Source organism: Narcine bancroftii, chromosome 7 (assembly GCF_036971445.1).
Source record: "Narcine bancroftii isolate sNarBan1 chromosome 7, sNarBan1.hap1, whole genome shotgun sequence".
NCBI lineage: Eukaryota > Metazoa > Chordata > Chondrichthyes > Torpediniformes > Narcinidae > Narcine > Narcine bancroftii.
The window spans coordinates 92,920,740-92,933,601 of NC_091475.1; the positions used below are offsets into that span (position 1 = coordinate 92,920,740).

At 39.0% G+C, this 12,862-nt stretch overlaps 1 protein-coding gene across 10 annotated transcripts in view; it reads left to right on the forward strand.

Moving 5' to 3' along the window:
* mbnl2 (muscleblind-like splicing regulator 2) overlaps nucleotides 1-12,862 on the forward strand; it is a 150,361-nt gene that overhangs the window by 58,819 nt on the left and 78,680 nt on the right. For 5 of the 10 annotated variants that reach the window (XM_069890604.1, XM_069890603.1, XM_069890606.1 and 2 more), the window contains exon 2: nucleotides 1,940-2,763. In XM_069890604.1, the coding sequence (XP_069746705.1) occupies nucleotides 2,590-2,763 (174 nt within the window). In that variant the 5' untranslated portion in view covers nucleotides 1,940-2,589. Of the gene's footprint in view, nucleotides 1-1,281; nucleotides 1,341-1,699; nucleotides 1,854-1,939; nucleotides 2,764-12,862 lie in introns of those variants that run through there. The other 5 variants (XM_069890602.1, XM_069890599.1, XM_069890601.1 and 2 more) reach the window with 5 other exon arrangements.

Here is a 12,862-nt window from a genome sequence, read left to right on the forward strand (position 1 = left end):
TCTACATTATTTGATCATTTTGTGATAACTGTAATATTTTACTAATATTCTCAAGTATATAACAATTCAGTATATACCACTAATTAGTTAGTGCAGAATATGACATTGATTCCAGTTTAAACTTGCATTTTTGTCATGGATTCCCTTTGTTTTCAAGTTACAATGATAATTGAGTTTAATTTCTAAATCCTCTGTTTTTATTCCTATCAGTGGAATTTTAGGCAATTGTTACTATATTGAAATTTTCATCCAAAATCAGTGATTCCTGCACTTTACTCTTCAGAATAATTTGGGTTTCCTCCTTTAAGTTGGTGCTTGAGTCAGCCTAGAACATCTATCTATAAGACATGGTGCCAATGTCAAACTTGCTAAAGTTAAGATTGTAAAGTTCTAAGTATCCTTAACTGCCCTGCACCCCATCTGTCCTCTCATCAAGCTTGTGTGGATCTTACATACTGAGAAGATGAAGTTGGACATCTTTGATCTAATTGAGGATCTTAAAACCTGGCCTGAGTATGTGTTCCTCTGGACATAGTACTTGTATATGATGAAATAATTTTGCATTTTGAGTAGTTAGTATGCTGATGTCCATTTATTGTACAGAGCAAACTACTGAAAGATGATGCGATTACAGTCCTGTTTTGTTTTGATCCAAAATTTAAAATGTGCAAGTATTTTATGGGATTTAACCAGAAATATATTGAACTAGTTAATATCTTTATATCAAAATTTTTCTTTGTGCATTAAATTTAAATTCTGTGGTGTTTTAAAAGCATAACCCATTTTCTTCATTAGATTATGTAGTTTTAATAAACCACTAAAGTTATGGATGAATAATGCTCATATTTCTGGAGCCACAAACCACTGAAATATGTGTTAGTTCTCTTGTAATTAGACAATAATATACTGTTCTGTCAGGAAATTGGATTATTGACTGGTTAATTGTCCAGAAGTGATAGTTTAATTCTGTTATTTTTCTCTGTCGCCACATTCGGTGTCTTTTGACTGTCCCGACAGTTATGTAGTGGTCATCTTCAATTGTTTCACACAACGACATTCAGCTAACCAGTGGGACATAAGATTTTTAAAGCTAGATAGTAAATCAACTTTTAAATCTGACATTACAGAGATTAAAAAGCATAATTCAATATTCTGAATTATCATATCCTGATAAATATAGCATTTAGGTATGTTCATTCGTAGTTAGCATTCATAGGGTTAAATCATGAAGGAAGTAGAATATAGCTGCCGCCTATTTGACAGAATTTGTGTTGTTTACTTTCCCCACCCCCATTCCGTCATTACCTTCTGTGGTTCCCTTCTGCTCGGCATCTGTAGATGTAAGTGTTCGCAGATGTTAGTGAAATATTGACTGAATTACTGTATGTCCATTTTCTTCCAGAAAAGGGAACTGAATGTTGTGATTGTGTCTTTTGGGGGTGGGGGAGAAGCATTATTCCTGAATGAACAGGAAGAATCAAGTTAATAGAGGCAGTACTTATTGAGTGTAGCACTGCAGTCTGTAGAGATGAATTTCCAATCAATTTGAAACCAGGCCTACACTGTACCTCTATATAGCATTAGGCCTGGTCGTATTGGGTTGAGGCATTTTCAGCATTGAGAGCAAAATGTCATCTGGCACACTCAGCCATTTGAAATATATCAGACCATTGGACTGCTGCCCAGAATATTGCTGCAATACATGTTACGATTGGCTGTTCCCTCTATCAAGCATAGTTTCACGAGGGAAGCCAACTCCTTTTTTTAATCTGCAATAGCATGGCTGACTGCAGTATACTGCCTTGTTAGTACTGCTTCCGTTTTCTTCTCGAGTACATGGAAAGTGATCGGCTGTATGTATTGTAGCATGTGCTGGTTTAACTAGTGAGTTACTTTAAAAAAAAACATGATTTTGTTTTATTTTTGTCTTTCTCAACAGGTATGTCATAAAAAGTGCCTTTGCTGAAGTCTGTATTACTTGGAACTGCTTGTAGGTCGGTCTGCTCTCGTGAGCCTTGCTTGCTGCCAATTAAACAAATGTCTGGCATAATGTGCAACTGAAAACAGAAATCTCTGCTGCAATTGTGGCTGCTGTTACATTTTAAACGGAAAATTACATCAAAAAATTGGAACAAGAAGAATCAACCAACATATGGAGATCTGAGTTCCTTGAATACGGTAAAATCGATGACTTAAAGTGGCTCAAGCACAATTCGGATTCAATCAACTGTTGTGATTACATCAAAATAACTTCTAATTAAAAGCAATAAAGTTATGTGTCAGCAGAAATAAATTTTCAACAATCACATCAGCGAAAAAAGTGGTTAAATGTCCACAAACTGAAGGCCACAGCGCAACTAGTGACTGATCAACTATTGCTGACTTGACTGCTTTGATGTTGACTAATTCATGGCAAACCAATTCTCGAGCAGCATTTTATGAAGTAATTTTTTTGGTTTATGACTATTTAGTAGCACTTTGTATATTGAAAAATTTATCTTTTTGTGTTTAATTCAAAAGGCTGCTTGAATTACCCTCAGAATCCAGATATTAAGCTGCCTAAAATTTGCTAAAACACTTCGATTTATTATGGCTGTAAACGTTACTCCAGTACGTGATACAAAATGGCTGACATTAGAAGTGTGCAGACAGTTTCAGAGAGGGACGTGTTCACGTTCAGACCAGGAATGCAAGTTTGCACATCCACCAAAAAGCTGTCAAGTTGAAAACGGACGAGTTATTGCATGCTTTGATTCCCTCAAGGTAAGGCACTTTAACTTGTTTTTTTTCAATGGTGCAATGTCTAATTTTTTGGCAGGTCCTTTGATCTGATATGAAGACTCAGGAAATCACAACTATATTTTGTTAATGCGAATGTTCAATATTTGACAAGTTTAATTGTGTATTAAACATTGTCATTTTTCACTGGGTACCTTTGGAGGGCAGGATAAGAATGAACTTTTGTTTTTATACACATATCTTGTTGCCTCTGAAGACAGATTTTAACTGCTTTAATATATTACAGTATTTGATTAAAAATTCTTGTCGAATCCACTTCTGATAGTTGCTTCTTTGGATCTAGCTATTTATTTTCATGGAGATGTAAATACAGTATGTCCTAAAATATTATCAGTCTTTAAAAAACTACATACAAACTATTTTACCAGCCATCCTTCCTAATAATACTTTTTGTCTTTGTGTCCTTGTACTCAGGATCTTTAAGTGATACTTTAAATCCCTTGCCACTTATTTCTGTATCCAGCCAACCTGCCACAAAAAAAAACTCTTCTGTGGCATCCTGAACTCCTTCCCAACAACCTTTGAAATTCTTGCCACCTGGATTCTCTCTGTCCCACTACCTTTAATATTTAAGAGATGGATAACATTCCCTCATATTTTCTCTCGTGAGTTCAAATGCTCTCCACCCACCATGACACTTCAGTATTGTAAGTGTATAAAGGATATTCTGAATCCTGATTTTGACACTTCATTGAACTTAAACATTTGCATTTCTAATTACTTTTTAGTTTACTGAGTGAGTGTAAATATTAGTGCTTAAATGGTTGTCATTATTTTGTATTCCTATATTATATTTTCCAAAACTTGTCCTTTATTATCACTGTTACCATTCAAACATCATCCTCGATAACAAAGGTACCTTGCCTCCACCACTTTCTCTCCTCTCCATTGCTTGATTGTGATCCAATAGGATGAGGTCAAGGATTTTTTTTTAATTAAGCCTTCTGGGCCGCTGACTCCCATCCCACTGTGGATTTTCCCTTGTTAGCCTCCATGTCTATGCTATGCTTTCAAAGGTACCTTCCCCTTTCAGTGCAATTTTTCTCCGCAGCAGGGCCATTTTTTGGACTCTCTTCCATCAGTGCTACCATTGTTCCATGCTTTTAAGCACAATCTTTATTCCTGTCAGTATGGTTGCTTAGTTACTTAAAATTTCCACCATTGATCCATAATTGTAGGTTTAACTGCTTCTGCGTCTTACTGAGCGTTGTGTTACAGATGAGTGTTATTCTTTGGAATGGTAGCTATGATATCCATCCATCATTTGCAGTGTTTGATCCTTCACAATGTCATGACCACTCTTGGCTATCTGGAGGTAGCTAGTGGATCATTAGCTCTTTTATTTCCCCCTTTCATCATTACCAAAAGTCTTTTGAAGATCTATTATTCACTTTCCTGAGTTGTATGCTTTTGTGGACATATTTTCCAGTCATGAAGTCCAGCTGAAGTAAGTATGCTGTTGCAATCAAACTGTACTTCTGCATCTGTTCCATTGATCCTTTTACCATGTTAGTGGAGTCAGTGCCCAATTTGTATCAAGTGTTAGAGTAGAAATTATTCAGGTGAAGATTAGAAAAATCAAATCCCTGGCTTTGGCTGCTGTTTTGGCAAATGCCCACTACTGGTAGCAAGAGTTGACTTGCATAGGCTGTGTTCTCTCTCCCCTAAAACTCTCTACGTTGGCCTGCTACAAGTTTTTATTTTGAAGGAATCACCCTAAAATCCACTTTCTTATACAGGCTGTCAATTAGATGAACTTCTAAACTTGCTCCAATATTCTACCATCTTGCTGCTAGTCTGTCATATGATATGGGATAAACTAATTGAGTCAGGGTTGCTTGGCATTTTCAGTGGGATGAGTGGGGCATAAAGGTGAGAATTTAATAAACAAATGCCGATGATATTTGACTACTGTGCTGGCTGTTCACATCGGATTTGATAGGACTAGTAGTGGGTATGCTGAAGTCAGATCATGCAAGATCATATTGCATAGGACAAGGAAGTCGAATCTCATTTTGCCCAGGTGGACAAATTGAGCTTCTCTCCATTATCAATATGTTCTTTGTGATCTTTTGCTTTTTAGCTTGTGTGATGAATAAGAAGGGTAACAGTAGGGGAAGTAACATTGCATTTAGCTTATGGCTTTTGAAGGTATTTTTAAAATCTCATATCTTTGATGTCAAAACTATTCTTTCTCTGTATTCTTATCCAGTCCTTCATCTCTCTATGGTCATCACAGTTGTTTCTATTCTGACTTGTTGAGCATCCCCAAGTATACATTTGTTATTATTTAAGACTGTCCCTTCATTTTTAAGGTCCTCAGCTCTGAAATTCTCTCCTTAAACTTGTCTCCTTTTAAGGTAGTCCTTAAAACCTTGGTTTCTTGGACAAATATGTGAATATCAGTTTGGTGATACTTTTGTTGGATATTGCTCATGCAAAATGTGCCTTAGTGTGTTTTGCTAAGTTGGAGGCCCAAATAAATGCATCAATATTTCAATAATTTGATGTCTAAAGTCTTAAATTAGGTCTTTTAAATAGCATTTTATGAGTTTGTGTGTTTTCCTGCATTATAATATTAAGTGACCCCAACTTCCCTTCATCCAAAAATCTTTTAATGTAATTTCTACAATACCACTAAGGTTACCTTAGCATATGGATTGGAGATGAGAGCAATGGTGAGCAATTTTTACATTTTCCTAAGGTTCGCTGATCACAGCTGAGGACCTGAATTCTCATTGCCATTGTTTGAATTGACATAGCATTCTGACTCTACTGTATTTACTTCTCATTATGTATGAGTACTGACTATAGTGGTATTCAAATAATCTATTTCCAAAGATAAAAATCCTGTTTTCTATTTCTCCTGTTTTTCTTTGCAATGTATTCTCTAGCTTTACTGCCTACTGTTCCTTTATACTTTTAGGGGGGTGGGGGGAAGAAAAAGTAAACCTGTTAATCATCAAACTTAAATGGTTCATACAATGTCAATTTTGCCCACGACACAGTACCTGACTTCAGACTAATTAAGTACAAAATGCCTTGGGATAGTTTTGAGATGTGTTAAAGCACTAATTAATACACACTTTAGTTTCTCTTAAATTCTGATTTTGTGATCCATCTTTAAAATGTTGTGGACATCTTTTAAGGATTTTATGAAGGAACCCTATTAATAGGGAATCATCCTTGCTTACATGTCCAAATATTGCAAATAGTAGTGATTAGTTGTACCACTCTGCTTCCATGGAACTTAACTTCAGGAACAGAGCTCTGACACTCATTATATTTTCTGTGCATAATACAGAAGATGAATTTCTACTCATCATATCCAGAATTGGACATGTTATTTGAACAGATTCAACAGGCATATGTAGAATAGAGTACTGTATTTTTTTTTAAATAACTTTTTGCCAGCTCAATTCTCAGCTAATAAGTTTCATTGATTGGCAATATGAATCTCAGTTGTCACTTGGGTGACATATTCTGCAACGACTGGTATATTTAAGCTAGAAATTTTATTTTGCTATCTTGAATTTGATGGTTTATTATAGAGAAGGAAGTAGATTCAATCTAAAATATTTTCTAGAGACCTTGTACATATTTTGGTCAACAATAAATTAGCTCATCTCTCTGATACAGTATTTTTGTGAGTTCTTGCAGTCAGCAAATTAACTGCTTGATTGCCAACAGCCAATAATTGTGCACTAAAATTCCTTGGCTGTAAATCACTTCAGGACATTCCAACATTGCATTATATATTCCATACATACAAGTTTTTATGTCTGTCACTGATTTTAGACACAACACCCCCCCCAGTACCTCTCCCAAGCCAAGGTGAAAGAGCTGTTTTAATACAATGCAATTTAGTTCATTTTTGAAATTGGAGCAGCTTTTGTGTGAAGCATTTTCAGGCTTTTTCTATTTCTGTTTAAGTTGGCTAACTGATCTTAGTGGCCAGTCAGACAAAGACTTGACAGCATGTTGATTTCACCCATTGTTTATTGAAATGTGATCCAAGTAAAACATTTCTTCTTAAGATAATGCTTTTTTTTATTAATCATTTTAACCAAAGTGTGGTGAGTCAAGTGCCTGATGTATTGCCTTGTTTTTGGAAGAACTAGGATTGACTGGTTGAGAGCTGCACTGAAGTTTTGTTTTTGCATGGTTTTGTGCACATTACATAGAGTGCATTCCTAGTTCTTTGTTTGCATTTTTCATGGGTTTCTCTCGTTCAGATAATTTCAAGGTAAAGGTTGAAAAACCAACCAAGGGATTTTGTCCTTTTATGTTTTTGACCCACTGTACAAAAATAAATGAAAGAAAATATTTTAATATTGAAAATGGATTTATAGTTGACATTCTCAGCAGCTAAGATAAACAGTAATAAAGGACTTAATTATTATCTTTTCATATTTTGCATACCAAGGCAGGAATATATGATAAGGAAATATGATTCAGTGACTTGAAAGGGAAATATTGGTGCAGGGGAGCAAATGCTTTGTTGAAGATAGGTCAAGCAAAATCAATGGAGAGAGAAATAATAAATGGACCAGATCTTGCTGGTTCAGTAACCTTGCCATGACTAACTGCTCTCTGTTATCCTTTGCCTAACCTGTTCAAATAACAAAACCAAGCATTTCAAGCGCTGTTTATCCAAGAGTCCAACAGTGTGGCCTGGACAGCAACACAACCTGTTATCTCCATTTTTAATAGATAGCAAGTATTTGACCACTCTGTAAATCTGTTTTCAGAGGGAACAAGGGCCAGGAGTACTGCTGACCTGGGGTTCTCTATACAGTACAGATTGGTTGTACAGCAAGATGTGGAGTTTGGGAATGTGGGCCCCAGGTACGCAACAGGATTTGGGAATGGGATCAAATACTGGAGCATAGCCAATTGTGAGGGTATGATGGTGGGTGAGGAGAGTTGAGAGATTGTGGGTGTGGATGGGTGGGTGGGTGTGTGTGTGTGTTTGTGTGAAGTTTGGTCTCCAGTTGTTGACCACCTCCCCTCCCCACTTTGCTACTGGATCAGATTCTGTCAGGTTGTTGGTATGCAATGGTTATTGCTCACAAAAGAATATGTACAGGCAACTTCATTCCTCAATACGAAGTTGAAGACTCTCTCAATTGCAGAGTTGAACATTGTTTTGCAATCATAGCTTGAAAACACTGACACTTGGATATTGACATTGATGCCCTAAGTGACATGACAGACAGAAAGCAGCCAGCTTAAAGAACAAGATGCTATTTATCCTGAGGCACAAATCAGAAGAATATATTCTTCATAGAGTGAGGTTAGCCATCTAAAATGAGCTAGCTAGTTCTGCATCTCGATTGTGGAAATAGTTAACATCTTATGACTCTTTGAGTTACTCTCATACAGAACTGAGACGGTACGATCATCAGTACTTAATGACCAACCCTCAACGTTTTAGATGAGGCCAAGGAAGAAAATGAGAAATGGGAGTAAAAATAGGCCATCGAGCAGCACTGCCATTTAATAAGACTATGGCTGACATGGCCATGGACTTTACTCCTCTTATCTGGCTCTTCCCCATAATCCTTAATTCCTCTACTATTCAGAAAATGATCTATTTTTGTCTTGTGTCCTTTAATGAGGCAGCCGCTGCTGTTTCATTGGGCAGAGAATTCCACAGATTCACTCCTCTGGGAGAAGCTGTTCCTTCTCATCTCTGCCTTAAATCTACTCCTCTCAATCATGAGACTGTAGCCCCTTTTACACTTGAGTCCCACTAAATCAGCTGCTCAGTGTCCCAGGATAGGAATGGGTTTTTTGCTGATTACACTTGACCAGTCTTACCGGGGACATTTCACACTTGCAAGGAGCCATTCCCGGGGTTAGGACTGTTCTACTTTTACTAGTGACATCATGAAGCATCGGGCGATGATGGATCTGCCTTAAATCCTGATCGATGTATTATGATCTTGTATTTGAACAAAATTTAGTCATGCTTAATTATAGCATAATTAAGCTTTATGTGCAGCACAGTATGAGCCCATCAGCCCCTGTGGTTGTTTTGCTAACCTATGTCAACCTTTATAAGGGACCGCAGGGAAAGTGCAAGCAATAGATAGCAATAGCGGGTAATTTTTAAGCTGCATGGGAAAGTTGGTAGTGCTATCACGCTCAATTTATAAAGACTGGGTAAAAGCAATGGCGGACCTGCCCTCCCAGAATTCTATGCGGCAGAGAAAGCTGTATGCATGGCTGCATGCATGGAGCACTTATGGAAAGGAACACATATCTAATGTAGAATGGAGTACATTACTGCACAGGAACTTGTGTATATATTGGCAATACAGGTAATGGGATTTCACTATTTCTCTATGAACTGGGATCATCTAAGAGTGAAAGTTTCAGAAGAAACAAAATTAAAATAATTTTGAAATAGTTAATTGAAAGTCTGCCTGGAGAGTGACAATGCTGGATCTGATCCGTGGGTATGTTTTTTTTGAGCAAGTGGAGGGAATGTTGAAGACCATTGTCACGTAAGTTTTAACTGGCCACCGTGACAGAGGTGCACCAAAGAAAAGGTACAAGGACTGCCTAAAGAAATCTCTTGGTGCCTGCCACATTGACCACCGCCAGTGGGCTGATAACGCCTCAAACCGTGCATCTTGGCGCCTCACAGTTTGGCGGGCAGCAACCTCCTTTGAAGAAGACCGCAGAGCCCACCTCACTGACAAAAGGCAAAGGAGGAAAAACCCAACACCCAACCCCAACCAACAAATTTTCCCTTGCAACCGCTGCAATCGTGTCTGCCTGTCCCGCATCGGACTTGTCAGCCACAAACGAGCCTGCAGCTGACGTGGACTTTTTACCCCCTCCATAAATCTTCGTCCGCGAAGCCAAGCCAAAGAAAGAAGATAAAGGAAGGATAGTATCCAAATGATTGGCCATGCAAAAGAGGAATGCGAGTACTACTTGCATGTTTCTGTACAGGTGACCATTGGGAGGCATTCAAAATTAAAATAGTGCAATATCAAAGAAAGTTCTAAGTAAAAGACTAAGGAGGTTGGGTATGCCCCCTTATTCATCATCAACTTCTATGGGTCACTATCTAAAGTAAATTGCTAGATGCTTCACAGCATGGTATAGGAGATGTCTTGCTCAAGGTTGAGAGAAGCTATAGAAGATAATAAATTCAGCTCAGAATATCATGCAAATTTACCTCCCCTCCTTGAACTTCATCTACACCTCCCGCTGCCTAGGAAAGGCAGCCAACAATCTAAAAGATTAATCGCAACCCAGACACACTTCCTTTTCCCTACACCCTATAGACCAGGGGTAGCCAAACCGCGGCTCGCGAGCCATATGCGGATCTTTGACCTTTAATATGCCCCTCGCTGCCGGTCTCTCCCCTCCTGCCTGACTCGCGCTACTGGTCTCTCCCCCTCGCCCGGCCGACTCGCGTCTTTAATAGCCTGATATTTGTAGCATTGTATTTTAGTCATAACAAAATATGATTATAATAAGACTAATTTTGTAAGGTGGAAATCTGATTAAAATATATTTTTTTGGTTTACCTTTTTTACATATTTGTGTCTTTGTGATTATTGAAACTAATACAAATTAACAGTTTTAAAAACTGCCTGCATGATTAAATATTATTGCATTTAATATGCATTTCTTAAAATTTATATAATTTTTTTTGTTAAAAAATGTGTATTTAATAATTAAAAACATATGTGTGGATTTTGTTCTTGTCCTGTGGCTCTCGAGCATCTGGGCTTTCTCGTTTGTGGCTCTTACATTAAGCAAGTTTGGCCACCCCTGCTGTAAACCATTTTCTGCAGTGAAATGGACTGGAGATCAATCCACAGAATCATAGAGTGGATCACTGGAGTCTCCTTCCCCAGCATTGATGCGATCTCCTGGGATTGTGGTCTGAAGAGGATGCGCAAAATTATTGAGGACCCCTTCCATTCTGCACGCAGCAGCTTTCAGCTGCTCCAGTAAATTCTTTCATTTGTACAAAACAATATTTATTTATTTATTTGTATCAACGTCCTGCATATATATTGTTTGTTTGTATGTGTATTGTGTTTGGTGTGTGTGTGCATGTTTTGCACCAAGGACCAGAGAATGCTGTTTTGGTGCGTTTCGCTTGTAGAGATGACAATAAATTTGGCTTGACTTGGCCCATTGGGGAAGAGGCTTTAGGGGGCGAAAGTGTGCACCATAAGGGTTAAATATAGTTTCTTCCCCACAGGTTCCTGAATGGAACGCACAAGAATGCTATCTTTCTGACCTTGCTTTGTATTAATAGATCATTTATTTCATTGTAAATGTACTCTATAAATTATGTTCTCTATGTAACGGTATTAATATTAGAACTAATCTGTAATACTGCTCACAGAAGAACCTTTTTCACTGTACAAGGTATAATGTGACAAAAACATAGAACATTACAGTAGAGCACAGTAGAGGCCCTTCAGTCCACGATGTTGTGCTGACCTATGTAAACTTGCTCATCAATCTAAACCTTCCCTACCTCACACCTATAACCATCTTTTTTATTTGTTCCATTCACATGTCTGCCTAAAAGTCTTTTAAATATCTTAATTGTAACAGCCTCCACCACCATCCCAGGCAATGAATTCTAGGCACCCCAACACATTCCTTCCCTCAGTTTTAACATATGTTCTGTGGTATTTGGTGCTGTTTCCCTCAGGAAAAATGTGCTGTGTGTCCATCATCTTTATGCCTCTCATAATCTTGTAGATTTAATAAAAAGGGGACTACTTTTGCCATTCTCCAGTCCTCTTGACCCTCCTCCCCTGTGGCCAGGGAGGATGCAAAGATCATTGCCAATGCCCCAGCAATCTCTTCCCTTACAAACTTTACAATTTTAAACGTTTTTTGGCTTGTGTATTTCCAGTTTAACTGTAGGTGCATGTTGCATTGTATCTGCTTTTTTTTGCTCTGTATTATCAGCATTATCACAAGACTTGTATTTATAGGATGCTTTACAGAAAATTAAATCTTTCTTAATTATTGGGTCCTGTCTTTGGCTTGGCTTCGCGGACGAAGATTTATGGAGGGGGTAAAAAGTCCACGTCAGCTGCAGGCTCGTTTGTGGCTGACCAGTCCGATGCGGGACAGGCAGACACGATTGCAGCGGTTGCAAGGGAAAATTGGTTGGTTGGGGTTGGGTGTTGGGTTTTTCCTCCTTTGCCTTTTGTCAGTGAGGTGGGCTCTGCGGTCTTCTTCAAAGGAGGCTGCTGCCCGCCAAACTGTGAGGCGCCAAGATGCACGGTTTGAGGCGTTATCAGCCCACTGGCGGTGGTCAATGTGGCAGGCACCAAGAGATTTCTTTAGGCAGTCCTTGTACCTTTTCTTTGGTGCACCTCTGTCACGGTGGCCAGTGGAGAGCTCGCCATATAATACGATCTTGGGAAGGCGATGGTCCTCCATTCTGGAGACGTGACCCATCCAGCGCAGCTGGATCTTCAGCAGCGTGGACTCGATGCTGTCGACCTCTGCCATCTCGAGTACCTCGACGTTAGGGGTGTGAGCGCTCCAATGGATGTTGAGGATGGAGCGGAGACAACGCTGGTGGAAGCGTTCTAGGAGCCGTAGGTGGTGCCGGTAGAGGACCCATGATTCGGAGCCGAACAGGAGTGTGGGTATGACAACGGCTCTGTATACGCTTATCTTTGTGAGGTTTTTCAGTTGGTTGTTTTTCCAGACTCTTTTGTGTAGTCTTCCAAAGGCGCTATTTGCCTTGGCGAGTCTGTTGTCTATCTCATTGTCGATCCTTGCATCCGATGAAATGGTGCAGCCGAGATAGGTAAACTGGTTGACCGTTTTGAGTTTTGTGTGCCCGATGGAGATGTGGGGGGGCTGGTAGTCATGGTGGGGAGCTGGCTGATGGAGGACCTCAGTTTTCTTCAGGCTGACTTCCAGGCCAAACATTTTGGCAGTTTCCGCAAAGCAGGACGTCAAGCGCTGAAGAGCTGGCTCTGAATGGGCAACTAAAGCGGCATCATCTGCAAAGAGTAGTTCACGGACAAGTTTCTCTTGTGTCTTGGTGTGA